This window comes from Phoca vitulina, unplaced genomic scaffold (assembly GCF_004348235.1).
Source record: "Phoca vitulina isolate PV1807 unplaced genomic scaffold, GSC_HSeal_1.0 scaffold3, whole genome shotgun sequence".
Lineage (NCBI taxonomy): Eukaryota > Metazoa > Chordata > Mammalia > Carnivora > Phocidae > Phoca > Phoca vitulina.
The window spans coordinates 15,077,710-15,097,123 of record NW_022589706.1 but is presented as its reverse complement, the minus strand read 5'-3'; the positions used below and the strand labels follow the sequence as shown (position 1 = coordinate 15,097,123).

The 19,414-nt window shown below is 45.8% G+C and overlaps 1 protein-coding gene across 3 annotated transcripts in view; it reads left to right on the top strand.

Annotated features, from left to right (window-relative positions):
- Positions 1-19,414, top strand: part of CCDC149 (coiled-coil domain containing 149) — a 102,845-nt gene that overhangs the window by 46,919 nt on the left and 36,512 nt on the right. For 2 of the 3 annotated variants that reach the window (XM_032400110.1, XM_032400109.1), the window contains exon 4: positions 4,914-5,021. The exons of the other annotated variant lie outside the window; for it this stretch is intronic. In XM_032400110.1, coding sequence (XP_032256001.1) covers positions 4,914-5,021 — 108 coding nt within the window. The remainder of the gene's footprint in view (positions 1-4,913; positions 5,022-19,414) is intronic. 3 annotated transcript variants of the gene reach the window in all.

Sequence of the window (19,414 nt, the reverse complement as noted above, 5' to 3'; positions counted from 1 at the left end):
TATTTTGAGTGCTTCAAAATGGACTACTTTTCTTTCTTTTCTCTCTTTCTTTTTTTTTTTTTCCTCTTTAAGGTATATGTCAAGGAATTAGGTGCCCTATCAGAGCAGTCATTTTCCAGTTCCTGAAGTTATTGTTTTGGAGTTGAGGAGGCAGAAGGACTGAAAAGACTGAATAGAAAAGAAATGGGTGTTGACAAGTAACCCAGCCTGGGAAATGTGAAATTATAGCCGCCAGCTTTGAAGCGGGGTGCCTCCCCCGCCCGACCCTACCGTGGGGGTCAGTTTCGAAGCCGGGGTAAATTTCCTAGAGCCCAGCGTGGAGGCTCTGTGCTCCTAATTGACCACCATTCTGCGGCTAGTATACAAATGCCTGACCTTATTTTGGTAGAATTCTTTTCAGACGGCTGCCGAGTAAATAATGGTTGGCAGTCACATCACTGGCTCCAGAAATCGTTGTTTCCTGAAGCAGCTCTGTCCTCTGCTTCACGTAGCACCGGAACCTTTGATGTGTATACGGGGTACCTGCCCTGCGCTAATAGTCAAGTACCTGGGAGCGCGTTGAGCTTGGTGCTTTTCAAATCGAGGCCCAAGGACCATGCTGGGGGGCAGGCTACTGGCTTCTGGTCCACAATAAACACAGAAATTGAGGAAGTGTTCAGAAACTTCTGTGGCAATTTGACAGCATGATTTTATGTCTGTTGACTCTACCAAACACTTGGGGTTTTTATCTTGATGTCACTTTAAATTCATTTTTTAAAAGATTTTATTTATTTACTGAGAAAGAGAGAGGACACAGAGGAGAGGGAGAATGAGAAGCAGACTCCCTGCTGAGCAGGGAGCCCAACATGGGACTCGATGCCGGGACCCTGGGATCATGACCCGAGCCAAAGGCAGATGCTTAACCAACTGAGCCACCCAGGCACCCAAATTCATTTTTCTAGAAATTGATTTTTATTGTATTTTACAAAAGTTCTACTCCGTGCCGGGTTGGAGGTAGAAAACCAGCCCTTCCCCACTGACAGATCAAGTTGTACTCGTTTAGCTACTACTTGAGGCTGGTGAGTGAACATCAGGTCTTCCCACTACCTGAGGGGCTCAAGCCACTGTTGATTCAAAGAGGAAAGATTGGGGCTCCTGGGTGGCTCAGTCCATTAAGCATCTGCCTTCGGCTCAAATCATGATCCCAAGGTCCTGGGATCGAGCCCCGCGTCGGGCTCCCTGCTCAGCCGGGAGCCTGCTTCTCCCTCTCTCTCTCCCTGCTCGTGCTCTCTCTCTCTCTCTCTCAAATAAATAAATAAAATCTTAAAAAAAAAAAAAAAAAGGAAAGATTAAGGACATTGCAGAGATTTCGGGGAGGGGTGTCTTCTATTAAGTTTCCACTGGTGGTACTCTTTTTAAAATTTTAATTTTAATTCCAGTATAGTTTACATGCAGTGTTATATTAGTTTCAGGCGTATCGTAGTGATTCCACAACTCTATACATTACTCCGCGCCGGTCACGACAAGCGTCCTCTTGATCCCCTTCCCTGTCACTCTACGAGCGTTTGTTCCTGAGCGCCCCTTCCGCTGGTTAGGACGAGGCAGGCGCCGTGAAGCAGAATTTGGCTGTGTCTCCCGCAGAGGGGTGCTGAACCGCTGCTTTCCCGCCCCTCCGTGGGGCCAGTCCCTGTGGTCTGTGAGGGAGGGATTATGCTTGCTGAGCTAATGTCTGGGAAATGTTCTGGGGTCCCGTGGCGAGAAAGCAGAGGCAGCCCACTTGGGCTACCATGTGCTAAGGAAGGAGAGCTGCAGATGGAGGGGAGGAACTGGGAAAGCGAAGACAAGAGTTGAATTATCACTGCACTGTGGTCCCTGGTCTTGTGTCCTTGAACTGCTCTCCAGAACAGAAATCGGGAATCGTGTGATGTGACAGGAGAGGGAGCGAGGAAAGCTGGGTGCCTTTTCCCCTATCTGGAACTTGCCCCCCTCCCATCCACAAGGCTCATGCCAGCTCTCTCTGCTTTTTTAAATCTTGGTTTAAATGTGGTCCTTTCCTCGGACACACTCTGTTCCCTTTGTCCACTTCATTTTTCTCATCATCCAACCACTGGGTCCTTCTACACTTTATGGCAAAAGAATATAACTAATGTAATATCATCTATTCAAATGTGAGTTTACAAGGGCAAGGCATTTTGACAGTATTGCTCCCTGCTGTATCTCCAGAGTCTAAAACAGTGCCTGGCACATGGTAGGTGCTCAATAAATATTTGTTGTATAAGCGAACGGATGAGTAAGGAACAGTGAAGGGGCAGGATCACGAAAGAGCCAATTGTGTCCAAGGAGGCATTCGGCCATGTCTACCCAGCTGTTCACTGAGTGGTTGAGTTGGGGCCACTGGAAGGACACAGTCAAGAGGAGCTAACCAAGCCTTTAACCAGCACCTATTGTATACCAAGCACTGTGGTAGGTGTCCTATGTTCATTCATTATTCAGTTTAGGTATCACATCACCACATGAGGTACATGTGGTTAGCTGCATTTACGGATGTGGACACTCAGGAGGTTGAGGAATTCACCCATGGTCACCCAGCCCTGTAAGTGGCAGAACTGGGATCCAGCTTAATTGATCTGATTTCCTTTTTTAAGTGTAAGATGGGAATTAATTTTCTGCATCCTTCACCAAATTTTATCTGATAAGAACAGAAATCTGGGAAAATCAGAATACAACTATTCTAAAATATGAACCTTGCACATATGAGGTTGAAAATTAGATTGCGTTGTTGAGTAATACGGGGCTTGGTTAAATCCAGCCAGTGGGGATGAGTCAGGTTTCCACACAAGACTCTGTGCCCAGCACTGACTTCAGTGTTGGTACATATTGTTAATATTCCATATTCTTCCCTAGGCTGAGACCATAACCTCCAGACTCAGCATGTTGTCTCTCATTTAGAAAATATTTATGGAGCATCTACTAGGTGCTCGGGGCAGATCCATAGAGAGAACAAAGTTCTTCGCCCTTCATGGAACTTCTATTTTTGTAGAGAGAGGGAGGCAGGAAATAAGTAGTAAGCAGTAGGCCATGAAATAAATTACATGGTATCTTAAAATTAGGTGGCATGGGCTACAAAAGAAAAAAAATTAGGAAGGGGCTTGGAAGATCAGGGTGGAGGTGAGCAGGTTGCAGTGTTAGCTCGAGTGGTCCAGGTGGGCCCTGTTGAGACTGTGGCTTTTGCACAAAGGCCTGAAGAAGGTAAGAGGGGGAGGGAGCCAAGAGGTATTCTGGAGGGAGAGCATTCCCACGAGAGAGTATAGAACAACAGCACCGGGATGGGAGGATGCTTGGTATGCTTGAGGAACAGCGAGGAAGTAAACTTGGGGGGAGCTGAACTGGAGTAGGGAAGAACCTGAGGGTAGAGACAACCTGATACCCCAACAGATGGGACATGGGAGATGAGACAGAGTGCAGAGTCAGGGATGAGCCAAGCCAAGGTTTAACTTTTTTATTCTTTCACCTTCGTTCCTTTTTTAGTACCTGACATCATTGAGTATTCCCAAAAGTATTAGCATTAAAAAAATTCTTTATTTTTTTTTTTAAAAGTAGGCTCCACGCCCCATGTGTGGCTTGAACTCATGACCCTGAGATCAAGAGTTGAATGTACTGACTGAGCCAGCCAAGGAGTGCCCCCAAAAGTATGAGCATTGAGGTCTTTGGAGATTTGGCCACTGCGCTTAGACTAGTCCCCTAATGCCTCTGGACTTGGGTTTCTTCAGCTATGACATGAAAGGAATCTTCAAGATAATCTTAAAAATCCCCTGTACAACTATTTCCGAATGGTTCCCCAAAGGCCATATTCTCATGGCTTGCTTGCTTCTCTCCCTCCTTCCTTCATTCATTTATTCATCATGAGTCTTTAAAACATTTGCTGGAACACGAGCCCTTCCTGGAGCAACAGATACGCATGCCGAGGAAGGAGAGAATAGAATCTCTGCCTTTCTGTAGCTTGCAGTGTTCTCGCTGAAGTTAGAGAAGAAGGCAACTAGCAAGGCGAGACCCAGAGCAAGTGGCAGCTAGCAAAATACAAACAGGGCTGTACGACAAGCAGCCACGTGACTGCATTTCCAGGCTCAGGGCACCCGTGAAAGGGGTGGGAGTGTGGTTAAGAGGTGCTCACATGCTCTGGGAAAGGGGGCAGTGATGGCAGGAGGTGCAGCTAGCTTGAGAGGGGGAGGCTGGTGCATGGAGAGTGGTCCACATGGGCCAGAGGGGTTTGGGTCCGAGCAGGAGGCACCCCCTACGGAAGCAATGACGGCGTGAAGCCAGGACCGGCGGGTGAATGGTCCTGATACCGGGGGACCAGGAGAGGGGAATAAGGAGGTGAAAAAACCAGCCCAGGAGACTGTTGGATTACCTCTGGACCCCGATTTCTGAAGTGGTGGCTCATTCCTCATCCCCTCTCTGGCTGCCTCATCTCGTGATTGAAATTCTGGGCATTGAGGTAGCAAAGCAAAGCTCACTAAACCAGTTCTGTTTGAAGGGGAAGAAAACTATCTAAATGAGGAAATGAAGCTTTTTCCTGTATTGTTGGCTCAAATTTTAGAAATGAACTCTACATCCACTTGCAAGATTTTTAGTGTGGAGCCCTTAACATTAGTTTTCTAAAAAGTCGAATACGACTGATTGCTCCGCTACTTGTCTATGAGCCCTTCTGGAAACAAAGAACATCCCCGTGCTGAGGTTCACAGCCAGCACTGATTCCCCTCCATGCGGTTGTCATGGTGTGATTTGCACACTTGCTACGCTCGTGTATGCATTGATCTAATGGGCTTTGCGTGGCTCCACTCGGCCTGGACGCCAGCCTCGGAAAGCCTAACAAAGCCCCACATTTATCCGCTCCTGTGTTTCTGATTGTATTCAATAATATTTGACATTTCCAGGCTAATCTTGCACAACTACTGAGAGATTCTCAGGACCGAAATAAACATCTGGGAGAAGAAATTAAAGAACTTCAGCAAAGGCTTGCAGAAGTCCAGGGTGACAATAAGGTACCGTGAATATTTAAAGGGAAAAAGCTCTGCTGTGTAATTGTGCGCTTAGAGGTTTAGGTATAGCACATCAGAAAAATGTAATGCCACATTTGCTGAAAAATTTGTTATAGATTTTTACATTTGCAATGAAAATTCACAGTTTAACATTTCTTATCTTTATGACATTCCCTTTGTGTGTGCGCGCATGCGTATGTGCGTGCTTCTGGGTTGTTCTAAAATATTGCCACAACCCATTGTGGGAGTTTCATTATGTTCAGCTTGGTGGTGAATAACTTTGCGGTTGAGGGCAAAATAAAACCCAAAATGCTATACTTTCCCCCTTCTCTACAAATAATGGATTTGTGGCTCAGATGATTTGGAATTATTCACATTCAGTTTTGAATTTTAAGTAGTCATCCCACTAATTATGTTCACATAACCAATTTATTTTATTGCTAAATTTGGCAATTTGTATGGAACATTGCTCAAAATCCACTGTGTGGTATTAATCAAACTCCCCTGTTGGCAACGTTAATTATAAAATATGAACTCATAAACTCTAAACTAAATGTGTGCTCTCTCTCCCAGCTGAAGCTATGAACAAAAGTACAATTGAGAAAAGGAAGAAAAACTATCAAAGTTTAATTCTGTCCCCTCCACCAAAAAAATTTCTGTTTTGCCACAATAGATTCATTTTCAACTCCTCACCAGAGGCAGCTTTCCTGACAGAAATGGCCATTGGGGTTTGACTCAAGAAAACTCCATGGCAGGGAGGAGGTCCTTTCTTGGGAAACGTCTTTTAAATGTTACCAAATTTTCTTGACAAATGACGGTGACGTTCACTGTTTCTGGGAGTTGTTGGTTATTGGAAGGTGCCATTTTGAAAGATGCTGGCTCTTTAAAAAATGCATGCAAGAGTCTGGGTTATCCAGAGACGTCTTGCATAACAAAAGATCAGAGAGGATTTTCTGCTACTGCTGGTTGGAGAGGCTCAGTCTGAGGACCAACTGCGAGGTCTTCCTGCGTAGCCTCTTCTCCACTTAATCTGCCTTTACATTTTTTTAAAGCCTCTTGGATTTAACATATATTTGAAAAATTAGGCTTGACTATTCCGGGTCATGAAGTAGGTGGTGGGAGAGAATGCCTAAGAAGGGTTCTAATTAACACTGGACAAGCTAATCAGGCCTCTGGTGTGGTTTTATGCACCATTACAAGGATTTTAAGTTCTGTATCCTAGGTGTTTGGTCCATAATTAAAGGCCAGACCTTCTTAGTCACTTCCTCAAGGTTTTCTAGAGAATAAAATGAGATGTGTGTAGTAGTTTCCTTTAAACCCATAAAAAATACTACAGGAATTTTGGAGATATAATAAATCCACAGAATACTAGAACATTTTGAAGAAGATGTGATTTTTGGATTCATGGTTCTTGATTGACTGATTTTTTTTTCTTATTTCTTTTTTTTTCCCCTCTTAAATGAGCTACCCCTTCCCCAACTTTCCAAAATGAACTTCTACCTCATCTTTTGGTCACTTTTAATTTTGTCGCCTTTTGGACGTGGGGTATATTAGGAATCGACGTGCGCAACTGATACTTCAAGGAGAGAAAGGGAGGGCGTGTGTGTATGTGAGTGTGTGTGCATGTGTGAGTGTGTATATGCACGTGTCACACTAAGCACAGGTCTGGGGCTCCTTGTGTGTTGGCACAGTCTGAATTCTTGATTTGTTTGTGCTCTGGGTCTTTATTCCAATAGCTGGACACATTTATCAAATTTGTTTTCTTGCCCAAGGTTTAGAATTTAGTGACTCATATTCACGGTCTGTGAAGTAATTCGCCCTCCAAAAGGTACGGGGAAGATGTTATAATGTTCAGCAGACCCCGTATCTCAGTATCCAGCCTTGCCTCCTCAAAAAAGACCAACTGCAGTGAGCCCCAGAGAATCCATTTATTCTCATTTGCATCTATAGTTATAGGGCTGATTTATTTTCAGATCCCTGTGAGTCATAGCCACCCTCCCCCCACCCCCACCCCCGGTCGTCAACATTAGGGCCAGATTACTCATTCAATAATGACACCAGGCATCTTGGGAAACTCAGAGGCCAGTGTTCCTTGATGTGTGGTGAAGAATGGGTTAACCCTTCTTTTTTTTTTTTTTTTTTTTATTCATTATGTCACTCACTGCTCCAACCTTTCTATCACCTTCCAAATCCAGTCCAACCTCCTTGCCATGGTGGGCTAGGCCCCCCAGTATCAGGCCTCTTACTGATTTCTCCAGCCATGTCTCTTGCCACTAGTCACCTCATGCTTCAGTGACACAGCACTAATTTCAGCCCTTTTGCTGAGCTATACTGCCTTGTGCCTCAGGGCCTTTGCACCTGCTGTTGGCTCTGTCTGGGATACTCTTCCCCTTTACTTCTCTCTCCAACTCCTGCTCATCTGATCTTAGGTCAAATGTAGCCTTCTTCAACTCTTAGGGCAGGTCCTGTGCATGCCCACAGTGCTCTGCTCTTGCCCCTTTGCTTACACTTTATGGCACCCTTGCCCCCAAAGAGTAAGCTCTTTGTAGGCGAAATTCCTGAGTGGTGTACTGCTTTATTGCTAGGAATTAGCACTCTTAGTTCCTGGTACATAAACATTACTTAATAAATCTTTATTGAAGGAATGGAATGGAATAAATGAATGAGTGAATGAATAAACTGAATGAATGAAGAGAAGGAAAAAGAAGAGCAAAAAGATTCAAGAAAGAGGAAGAGGAGAACAAAAAGGACAAAGACTACAAGAAAATAAGCAGACTGAGAAAAGAAGCTGTGGTTGTCACCAGTAACTCCATTCATAGGCCGAGAAGTAGTTTTGAAATTTGGAGAAAGGAGCTAGAAAAGCAAACTTTCATGTAAGAAAAAGCAAAACCAAAGCAAACCCACAGTATGAGACCTTGGGAAGCCCTTGTGGAGAGAGCAGAGTGTCTGAGGCTGAGCCTTGGTGGACTCAGGGTATGAGCCCTGCTCATAGGCTGCCTCAAGCCTGTGAAATTCAAGAACACTTAGTAACTGCTGTTGTTGGACTCCTGACTACCCCCGCCCAACCCACCCCATTCCAAACAGGAGGGCCAATGGCATCATTTTATGAGTGCCTGTTAAAGCAGGAGATTTTTATCTCCAAGTTGCCATTTTAACTCATGACCCTTATCCATATTTTGGGAAGCCCAGATTCTAGATGTTAAGTACATTTAAGAAACAAGGTGATAGGAAATTACTTGCCTTGGATATTTTAAGGTAGACTAATTTTTCCATTTGTTCAGCTAGAGCCTTATAACCCTACGTGCCATAAAGCATTTTCAAACAGCCTCTTGAAAGATTTGTTGCCACCCTGGCTTACAAGAAGCTTAGCCCTCCCATGGGGTTGGGAGGGTGGGGGGGGGTTCTGTGATAAGGTGGGGGTCCCATGTTCAGACACCACCTGCCATCTCTTTGAATTGTGCCCAAGAATTTCTCGGAGCTCTTGGGTGGACACAAACCCCCAGTCCAAGCTAGAAGAGAGGCATGAGAAGGGAAACTTACCAGGCACCCTCCGTTTCCTTGATAATTATAGTTCTGAAAGGTTAATGAGGAAAGAGGAGGCACGCGGGGAAGGGAGGACTCACATCTCCACAAATCACCCTGGGAAAAGCTTTTCATGGGTGGTGGATTGCCCTGGGCTCTCAGGGTGTCAGTCTGTGAGGAGTAAGGACCAATTAGGTGGAAAGACCCAGACAATGTTGGGGCCTTAAGTCTAAAAAAGAGCCCATCAGGAGAATTGCAGCTTTCCTTCCCACCCTAGAGGACGGCCTGCTCCTCTTCTGGGCATTAAAACAGTGGATTTAGGGAAAGAGGACCAGGAGAAAGAAGGGGTTCTCTGAGAATTTAAGGATTAGTAAGAGTCAATCAACAAAACTAGCAGAACACATTTGGATCAGATAGCCAGAGATGAGCCGGTAGACCAGCTCTCCAAAAGAGGAAGGCTGGCTGATAGCACTTTGCTGATTTCCATAACAAATCATGAGGCCACTGACGTGAAGGCACTGAGCTGGGAGTTGGAAAGATTGGCACTCCAGGAAAGGCCAGCTTTCAGCCTTGCCAATGTCAAGTGGTATAGAGAAATATAGTCCACGAGGTCCAACTTTGGAAATTGTTAGACCCAGATTTATAGTCTAGCTCTGCCCATGGTTGTTTTATGGCCTTGAGCAAGTCAGTTTTCTCTCCGGGCCTCAGCTTCCTTATCTTGAAAATGGAAGCAATCATACCTCACATAGAATTGTTGTCAGGTTTTATCATTTATTCATCCACACATAGTTGGGGTCTTGCCATATACTGCTTAATGTTCTAGGAGCTGTGGATACACCAAGGAATAAGAAAGACAAGGTACCCATTCTCATTGAGCTTATATTCTAGTTGGGGGACATAAGAAATCTAGTTGGGAGACATAAGAAAATAAAATATATAAGATCATCAGACGGGTTAGTGCTGAGAAGAAAAGAAAGCAGGACAAGGAGATTTAACGATCGGGTGTGTGTGTGTAATACTCAGTGTTTGTAAAGGGTGTAGCGTAGTGCCTGGCACCCAGTAACCGTTCCATGAAGGGTAAATATTGATGGTACCTTAGCACGACCTGGGGCCAGATTGGCTTTAGAATTCTCTTGTGCAAGTATTTTTGCCAGGAAGCTCAGGTCTTCCTTCCTGTTGATCAACTGTTTCCAGTGAACTGGGTATGTACCTCCCAATAGAGACAGAAATTGTGGTGAGAAGCCTGGCCTCTGGAAGATGGATCCCCCAAACTCAGCACTCCTTATAACCACCCCAGACTTTGCCAGCACCAAGCATGCTTGCTTTGGTGCAGAGGTCCTGGAAGCTTCCTTGCATTTTGTGTGCCCCGTGTAGAATAAGTACCTAACAGATTATGCCAGGAACAGGAACTCATGTTCCCATTGAGACAGCCAGAACTGGGTTTTCTTGTCCATTTGCTCTTGTTTCTCTTCGTGTGACAGATTATGGCACTTTATCCCAGAAGAACAATAATGCAACGCAAGTTATTCAAAAGCAAGGAAGTTCAGGTGGACAGCGGCTCCTACCAGTGTCCCACATCCGCATTTCCTGGGCCCCCACTGGCCAATTTAAATGTAGCTATTTGCGATACTGCATAAACACGGGGTTTTGCCCTTAATAATGAGCTTTATGTTACACCAGCTGATGGTCTTTAAGCACCTCTGTTTTATCTGGCGTTGTCACCATAAAACGATAGAGCTCTTCTGTGAACGTACCTCTATTGACGTGGGACTTTTGGATGGTTTCGGAGAGCAAACCAATTAAGTCAAGCCACTAGCCAATAAAGACAGACCAATGAGTATGCAGGTGACTAAAGTTTTTTTGTTTTTTTTTTTAAGAAAAGAGTGCTCAGCTGCGGCTGTTTGTAATGGTCCTGGATGAGGTATCAGAAAGCTCTTTGCAAACTGTTCCTCTTTATGCTTCAAAGGAAAGGAGAGATGTCCCAGTCTGTAGGAAACCCAAATGAAGAGAGCACTCTAATGAAAAGCTCTTACCTTGGGGCATTATAGAAATTAATTACAAAGAATTAAAATGAGTGATAAGGGCCCTTCGCCTGCTCGAGCCCCAGCATATCTTATTCTAACTGGGATCTTAATTGTGAACCATAGACAATGCTCAGTTAGTTCAGCAAGCAGCCAGAGTAGATCAGTATTCCCTAATGTTTTACTGTCAGATGAATTAGACACATTGGGTCTCAGAGACCATATTGGAGCCTGTCTTGCCTTCTATGAGCACGTAGCTTGGGTGGCCCATGAGACCACTGGTTTTGGACATCCATCCCATAGACCAGGCATTGTAGTTACTTTTCATTTTTTACTTTTCTTAAGTAATATTTACTCTTTTTTTAATTTAAAATCAATTTAATTAACATCTAGTGTATTATTAGTTTCAGAGGTAGAGTTTAGTGATTCATAGAGAACAGGTTCTGAGAGATAGCTGCCCAAGACTCCTTTTACAGCACACCATATCCAAATCACACTCAAGTACAAAGACATTGAAGCACCTTACAAATGCTTGGTGGGGCCCTATAAAGACTGTGGCTCTGAGGTTAATGTGTACTGAATTGACTGAAGGTAATTCAGGGGCTTCCTGTGGATCTTGGGCCAGTTGCTTGACTTCTCTGGGTCACAGTTGTTCTCATCTTTGGTACAGTGGAGATAACAGTTGTATTTGCCTTATAGTGCATGGTTCAGTGCAAATCATTTCAACAGAGCTTTATTGAGGACCCGACTATGTGCTCTACGGATGGGGCAGTAAACACTGAATCCCTGCTTTCATGGGCCTTCCATTTTAGTAGGGATAGATGAACAGTAATCAACTAAACAAATAAATATATTCTATTTCACAGATTCTGAGATGCAGGTTTTCACATTTGAACATCTCTGATATATAATCAGTGGTATCGTGTTGTTAACGATGGACAATTTTTATTCTCTTTAGAGGTATATAATGGTGGGTCTTAAAGTTGAGGGGAGTTTTTTTGTTTAAGATTTTTTCAAATTTATTTTAGAGAGAGAAAGCATGAGCAGGGGAAGGGGCAGAGAGAGAGAATCCCAAGCAGACTCCACAGCACAGAGCCCGACGTGGGGCTCGATCCCATGACCCCGAGATCATGACCTGAGCCGAAATCAGGGAGTCAGACGCTCAACTGACTGAGTCACCCAAGCGCCCTTGGAGTTTTATATTTGATGAAATACAGTATAATATGTCAGAGGGTGTTTAATGCTAAGTGAAAACGTGATTTAGAGTACATTGGGGTGCAGCCAGGGCTTAATGAGGACACTATTTATACTGGGTGGTCAGGGAAGGTTTATCTGCTCACATGCCCTTTGCCAAGAAACCTGAAGGACGTGTAGCGGGAGGTGGTCAGTAACGGAGGGATAAGGTGCACAGCCCTGAGGCAGGGACAAGCTTGGGATGATAAAGGCATGACAGGGAGGCCAGTGCACCTTTTATGAAAATTAAGTATGAACAGTTATACAAAGCACTTGACACAGAACACGCCCCACTGGGGGAACGCTGTGTGGTAGCTGTCGTAGTTATGGAGAGAGGTGGCGGAGCATCAACTCCAGGACCCTAGACTGCCAGGGTGGACCTCCCAGCCCTGCCATCTACCAGGTTTGTGATGTGGGCAGGTTACTTTACCTCATCAGAAAACAGAGATACAACAGTGCCTCACAGGGTGCCTCGGGCTTAACCGCGTTCATGTGTGTAAGCACAGAGGCCAGGGCTTGGGGTGTGGGAAGACCCACCTGTGTGTTCGCTTTACGTGGTAAGAGATTGCAACCTTCAGAGGAGGGGCGCTGTGGCTTACTGAACTCAGCGTGGACTCAGGGCAAGAGTCTTGACTTCAGAGCCTGTGTCGGCCTTCTGTGGGGTTGCGGCGGGGGGGGGGTCTCTCCTGTAAAGGACATGACAATGTCTGCCTCCCGGAATCACAGGAAGCATCAAATGAGAGCCCTTCTATGTTTAAGAAGCATTTAAGGACCCCTCCGGTTAGCCAGACACCACTTTGGGTGCAGGGGATTCCAGGGCATGTGATAAGGGATGTTCCTTATGGTGGAGCTGACGGTAGGGAGGGCACGAGAGACGGATGAGATCGTTTCTGGTAAGGATGATGAAGACAGTGGGGCTGGGTGGTATGAGGGGGAGCCACTTCGGGGTGAAGGGCTCTCATGATGGTATCCAGGGAAGCCTTCACAGAGGAGGTGACATTGGATCTGAGACCTGAAGACAGGAAGGAAGTGGGTTCTGGATAGACTAAGAGGATGTGCAAAGGCCCTGGGGGCAGGCATAAGCATTTATGTTTGAGGCATTGAAAGGAAGCCAGCCAGGCTAGAGAACAGAGAAAAGGCAAGTGGCTGGAGATGGAGTCAGGAGGCAGGTGGGGAGCAGCTCACATCCTCATGTTGTGCCTCGTCAATCTGACTAAAAACTCTGGCATTTGTTCCAATGCAGTGAAAAGCCACTGAAGATATGATGTGTCGGAAAAGCTTCTAGCCATTGTTTGGCTCAAATTGGGTGCTGGTTACTCAGGAGACGTTGATATACCCACTAATGAGTGTGCGTGATGATCTCCAGAACCTTGGGAGGAAGACAGTGAAAACAACTGTTTTTTTTTTTTTTTTTTTTTTGGTTTGGCTTGTTTTTTTTAGTGGCAAATTCTTTTGTTTAAAGCTAGAACTGGATTGTCGTATAGATCTAGGAATTTGGACTCTGGTCTACACAATAGAGTTGCCCACTGGAGCCTTTTTAAGCAATTATGTCTAATTTTACTGAGGGTATTTCAAAAGGTCAGAGGGCAGTTGGAGAGCATATGGAGAAAACCAACAGGAAAAGTAAAGATAGGCAGGGCCTTGTTTATTAAGTCAGCAGGCACGGCACTACGCCAGATGAATGTCTAATAAATGCCTTTTGATGCTGACCTCTCCCTAGGTGGGCTTTTTGCAGCAATACACAAGAACTGGGGGTGAGGGAGGGCTAGCATCCACTTCCTGTTAGCAATTCTTTCATCTGATCCTCCCAGTGACCCTGACAAATAGAGCCTCTGCCTAAGAACGGTAACCATACCAACTGTAACTGGGGATTGCACTTTTAAAGCTCTTTGGAAAGTTACATCAACAGTGATCATTGCATTGTAGCTGCGCTTCGTGAGGATAGGGATAGGGACCAGCCCCCCACCAGGGCTGGCATTATGCAGTGCACAGGATGGGCAGCCGTATGTAGCTGTCCTGTCTACAAAATAACATTTATCCTTATTACAAACTGAAGGTGTCCCCCCAAAATTCGTATGTTGACACCTAACCCCCAATGATGGTTGGGCCTTAGGGAGGTGATCAGGTCATGACAGCATAGCCCTCATGAATGGGATTAGTGTCCTCATAAAAGGGACCACAGAGAGCTCTTCTGCCTCTTCTGCCAAGTGTGGTTACAGCAAGATGGTTGTCTATGAATGAGGAGGCAGGCACTCACCAGAGATGAAATCTGCCAGTGCCTTGAGCTTGGATTTCCTCGCTTCCACAACTATGAGAAATGCATTTCTGTTGAGCAGAAGCCACCCAGTCTATAGGGTCCTGTTATAGCAGCCCAAACAGACTAAGGCAGGAGTTGGTCCCGAGAATTGGGATGCTGCTAGAACAAATAACAAATGTGGAAGTGAATTTGGAACTGGATAATGGGTAGGGCTGGGAGAGTTTGGAAGTGTGTGCTAGATAAAGCCTACATTGCTGTGAATGGACCATCAAGGGCGATTTTGGTGAGGGCTCAGGAAGAAAAGAGGAGCGCTGCAAAGAAAGCCTACATCTTCTTGGAGAATATCGAAGTAATCCTGAAGAGGATGTTGGTAGAAATATGGACAGTGAAGGCCATGGATGAGGCCCCATAAAGAACTGGGGATGTATTGGAAACTGGGGGGAGGGCCATCCTTATTATGCAGTAGTCAAGAACTTGGCTGAATTGTGTTTGAGTCCATTGTTTTATGGAGGGTAGAACTTGTGACCAATGAAATTTGATATTTAGCTGAGGAGATCTCTAAGTAGAGTGTTGAGAAATGGCTTGGTTTCTCCTGATTGCTTATAAAATACAAGAGAGAAATGATTTGAAGATGGAATTGTTAAGCAAAAAGGACCCAGAACGTAAAGATTTGGACAGTCCTCAGCCTATCTGTAGTGCAGAACAAATGAGACCACCAAGGGATGGCCAGGTGACCATTTGATAAGCAGATAAGTACTGACCAGCCAGCTCAGACAGAAGCCAGGGGTGGTTCTTAAAGACAATGAAAGAATGGACATGAAGGCAAATCTGAGATCACCCAGTCTGCATGGTGTGCATGGGCCTGGGGTCACAGCAGCCTGGTTACAAAAGATGGGGCCACCCAGACCTGCAGGGCCAGTAGAGAGCCACTGTGGGATTGTCCTACCAAGTCATAGGGGTGAGGTTGCCACCCTTAGTGGGTCCGAAGGCGGAACATCGAGCCAGAGAGGATGATTCTTGAGCCTTAAGGTTTAATGTTGTTTGTTCTGTTTGGTTTTGGACTTCCCTAGGACCTGTCACCCCTTTCTTCTTTCCTATTTCTCCCTTTTGGAATGGGAATGTCTATCCTCTGCCTGTCCCGCCTTTATATTGTGGAAGAACACAGATCGTCTGGTTTCACAGGCTCACAGCTTGGAGGGGTTTTCCTCAGGACGAATCATACTGGAGTCTCACCCATATCTGATTTAGATGCTATTTCAGTGAGGCTTTGGACTTTAGAGTCAATGCTGGCTTGAGTTAAGACTTTGGGGGCTGTCGAGATGGAATGAATATATTACGTATGTGAGAAGAACATGAATTTTAGGGGGCCAGGGGTGGAATGTTTAGAGACTGAATATTTGTGTCCCCCCACAAATTTGTATGTTGAGATCCTAACCTCCAGTGGGATGGTAGCAGGAGGTGGGGCTTTTGTGAAGCGATTGGGTCAGGAGGGGGCGCTCTCATGAATGGAATGGGTGTCCTATAAAAGAGGCCCGGCATCTCTGTCATCTCCTCCACTACATGAGGATACAGCAAGCCAATGGCCATCTCTAAAGCAGGAAGCAGACACCACATCCTCCCAGCACCTCGATCTAGGACTCCCAGCCTCTAGAACTGCGAGACATAAAGGCTTGTTGTTCAGAAGCCACCAGTCTGTGGCAGTCCGTTTCAGTGGGCTGGATGGATGAAGACAGTCCCCGTTTTCAGATAAACAGATGTCACCTGGGGCCCAACAAGGTTAGATGACTTGCCAAGGTGGCATGACGAAGATGAGCAGCATCGGGATCTGAACACAGGTAACACCTGCGAATAGCAGCTGGTCCTGCCCCTGGCTACCTGTCACCGTCGACAGGGGAAGAGGGGTTCAGGCAAGCAAAGACCAGATGAGGAGAGGATGTGGAGGGCCGAGGGGTGAAGCCTGAGAAGAGATTGTGGAAGGGAGTGAGTCATTCCGACTGGGGGCCCCCAGTGAGGACCAGAGTTTGAACAGGGCCTCCACAGAGGGGTCGGACTCCATCCATGGGGTGGGGGAGGAGCACCCAAGAGCCATTTGGCCACATGGTTTTGTGGACGCGTCCCGCCGCCACATCCCAGCTGCAGCTGCTCCTCAGCCATAAGCTGACGACTCACACCCATAATTCATTCATAAACGTTTATTTCCATCTAAATCAGCAAATGAATACATCTATTGGTGGCATGCGTGCGCCTCGCAGGGCAATGATCCGCTTCTCGGGCTGGCGCAGGGAGGGTGGCCGTGGAGTTTTGATGGCCCCGTTTGGGGGAATTAAGTGCCCAGAGCAGTTGCTTCATAGCCATTTCCAAGGTGGGACATCAACATCATTGCCTGTGGTCTACAGATAAGGTTGGCTCTGGAGCTCTGCTTCCTCCAGCTTGGAAGAACGACTGGACCTCCCCAGCGGGCGTATGTATGGGGACGCTCACGTGGAGGATGACAATGATGACAGTCATAACAGTAATGGTGACAGCAGCTGACGGTGCACACTTTCTGTGTTCCGGGGGCTGTGCTAAGTATTGCAGAAAAATCCCATCCTCTCTTAGGATTAGGTCCTGAAGTCAGCACGTGAGACGCAAAAACGTGTCTCGCCACCGTTCCCCGTGATGGTCCCTTAAATTGTCCATAAAGTTCAGGGCATGTGGCATTTAGGTTCCCGAACCGGGTAGTATGGATAAATATGAACAATGTGATTGTGTCTAAAGGTATTAGCAACCACTCTCCCACACCCCTCTGTCCGGGACCCTGAAAGCAGGGGTGCGTAGTGACCCAACTTAAAAAATTTTGCTCGATCATCCTCTCTTCTCCGTGGCTCTCTTCCTCCTCTTTTTACGTTCCTGCACCTCTCTGCCAAGCAGGGATATTTGAACCCTTGAGTTAAATGCTCACTTAAAGCAACTCTAATCCTTCTCAGTTCACACTTATAGCGAGCCTCCCTGCACCCCCCACCCCCGCCCCCAGAAGCTATACTGTTCCTGCTTCAGTGGAAGATACTGCAGCTCAGGGAAGGTCAGGCCTGTGTACACTTGCACAGCAGGCAGACTGTGGAGCCAGGACCCAGATCCCAACCAAGACAGAGTGCAGAGCCTGCGAGGCTGTCGCCCTGGAAGGCGGGAGAACTCTTCCCGCCGCATCCCTACTGCAACCCCCTCCTTGGGCCCCTTCAGCTGGTTGCACTTGAGTTTGACCAACTAATTGATCCAGCTATTACCAGTGTGGGCCTCACTTTTAAAAATAAATGTTTCAACCAGTCCAGCCCTGCAATTTAATAGGCAATACTGTATGCATATTAAACACCAAATGATTGTTAACATATTTATTGAAGCTTAACAGGCATCGGGCATATAAAAGATGACTCTCTTATATGGCTGTCAGACCTCAATAAACATGTTTAATAATTAATTGGCGTTAAACAAACATAATTGTGTGATTCTAAATTAGGTGTTCAGTGAAGCGTTCTGTGCATGGAAAACCACAGTAGTGTTTTATTACTTCAAGTTCAGGCTGTCAGTCTGGTTTTCACATACCAAGAGAAGCGCCCCCCCCTTCCCCTGTTCCACGCCGTGTCAAAGGCCTCCTGTGTCCTCATGCCGAAAAAGGCACAAGCCCTCTTGTTCCTGGACCCTTTGATCTGAGAAACGTTTCTCATTTGGTTAGCTGTTTGTCTTTCTGCATATCCACTTGGGGTTCTTAGCTGTTTCTCAGCTAAGAAATTGTGTAATGTAGAAGATGTTTTCACATATCAGCTTTCGGTCGAATTAACCAGTTCTGCCATAAACTCCATCTCCCCCAGTACAGGTGATTCGCATTATTCTTGAGAGCTCTGCTCTCTGAATTCTCTGCGAACAGCGAATTAGCAAATACCGAACCATTGCTCCTAGGGGAAATGCGAGACTAGGTTCCTCTGAGCCTCTGGTCACAATATTTTTTTTAATCAATTCACACAGAACTTTCTTTTATGTGTGTTTCTGTGTAAAGCCATCTTACTTAGCCTATACAGTTGATTCTTTAACATTGAACTCAGGGCCTGTAGCGCCGTAACTCACACCTGGCTCGTATTCTCCGTCAGGCACCTCACAACCTTCGTGTGCCTAGGAACACGAGACATCCCTTCAGCACTGTGCATTTTAAACAGCAAAACACCAACAAAAAGGACAAAAGCATGAACAAACAGGGCACTGAATAGACCATGAAAGGGACACTTGTTTGCAGTATGAGAACTGAAACAAGAAGGTAGAGCGTTGCATTGTTCTACCTCAGCTGGGAACGCTCCTGTCGGATGAGTCACGTGTTTGCAGCTTTGTACTTACCTGCACATGTCTGCCCATGATGCAAAAATGCCACGAATGTTGATTTTGAGATTATAAATAAATGTGCAGGTAGGTAAATTCACACATACGGGATCCTTGAGTAATGAGGATCAACTGTACTCAGATTCCAGGAAGCCCAGCCGTCTGTATACTTGAGTATCCCACGTCCTCTGCCGGCCCTTTGTACAAGCTGCCCGGAGCATTGTCTGCTCCGATGCTTTAGCGCATAGTAGGTGCACAATAAATATGGGTCACATTCAGTTGAGTGGTTTTCAAATAAAGACCCAAAATAGATATCGTTTGAAAATGCTCTTTGCTTTTCTTTAGGCACTGTTGTTTTCCGTGGTCATTGCTGGTATTTATTGTCCCAATCTAGTTAATATTCTACCTTGGCTTTTAACTTTCTATCTCTCACCTGCCCCTAAATCCTTTAGAGACTTGAAAATCCATTTTCTTTGCTGGCCATGAACCCCTTAAGATCCATGTTGGAATGAAGAAGAGCATGCCCCAAGCAGGCATTGCTGGCTGGGTCGTAAAAATCTGTCTCTAGGATGTCCTCTGTCTACGAAGCCCATCCACACACACCCTACAGGGAGGTGGGGAATCAGGCTTACAACCTTTTCAGAAGAAGCATCAGGAAGCAGGGCCATAACTTGAAAAAGTCAGTCTCATGGCCACCCCGTTTGGCACTGAGCTAGGCACTTAAGGGCTCTTCTGGCCCCATCAGATCTTCCAGGGATCACAGTTTCCATCATGGCCCTACCCGAAGGTTTGGAGTTGCACATGGAGCAAGGCTCCAGAGTCTGGGGCAGCTCTCGGTTCTGCAGGGATCCTTTGGAAAATTATATTTTGAAGACTGGAATTTTATCCATAGGCATTTTAAAACCTATAGATAAAAGTCTGTTATGAAAGTCATGTGTGCTTATTTGAAAAGTTAGAAGTTAGAGCACAGAACAGAGAACATACATGGTCTCACCATCACCGAAACACACACATTTAAA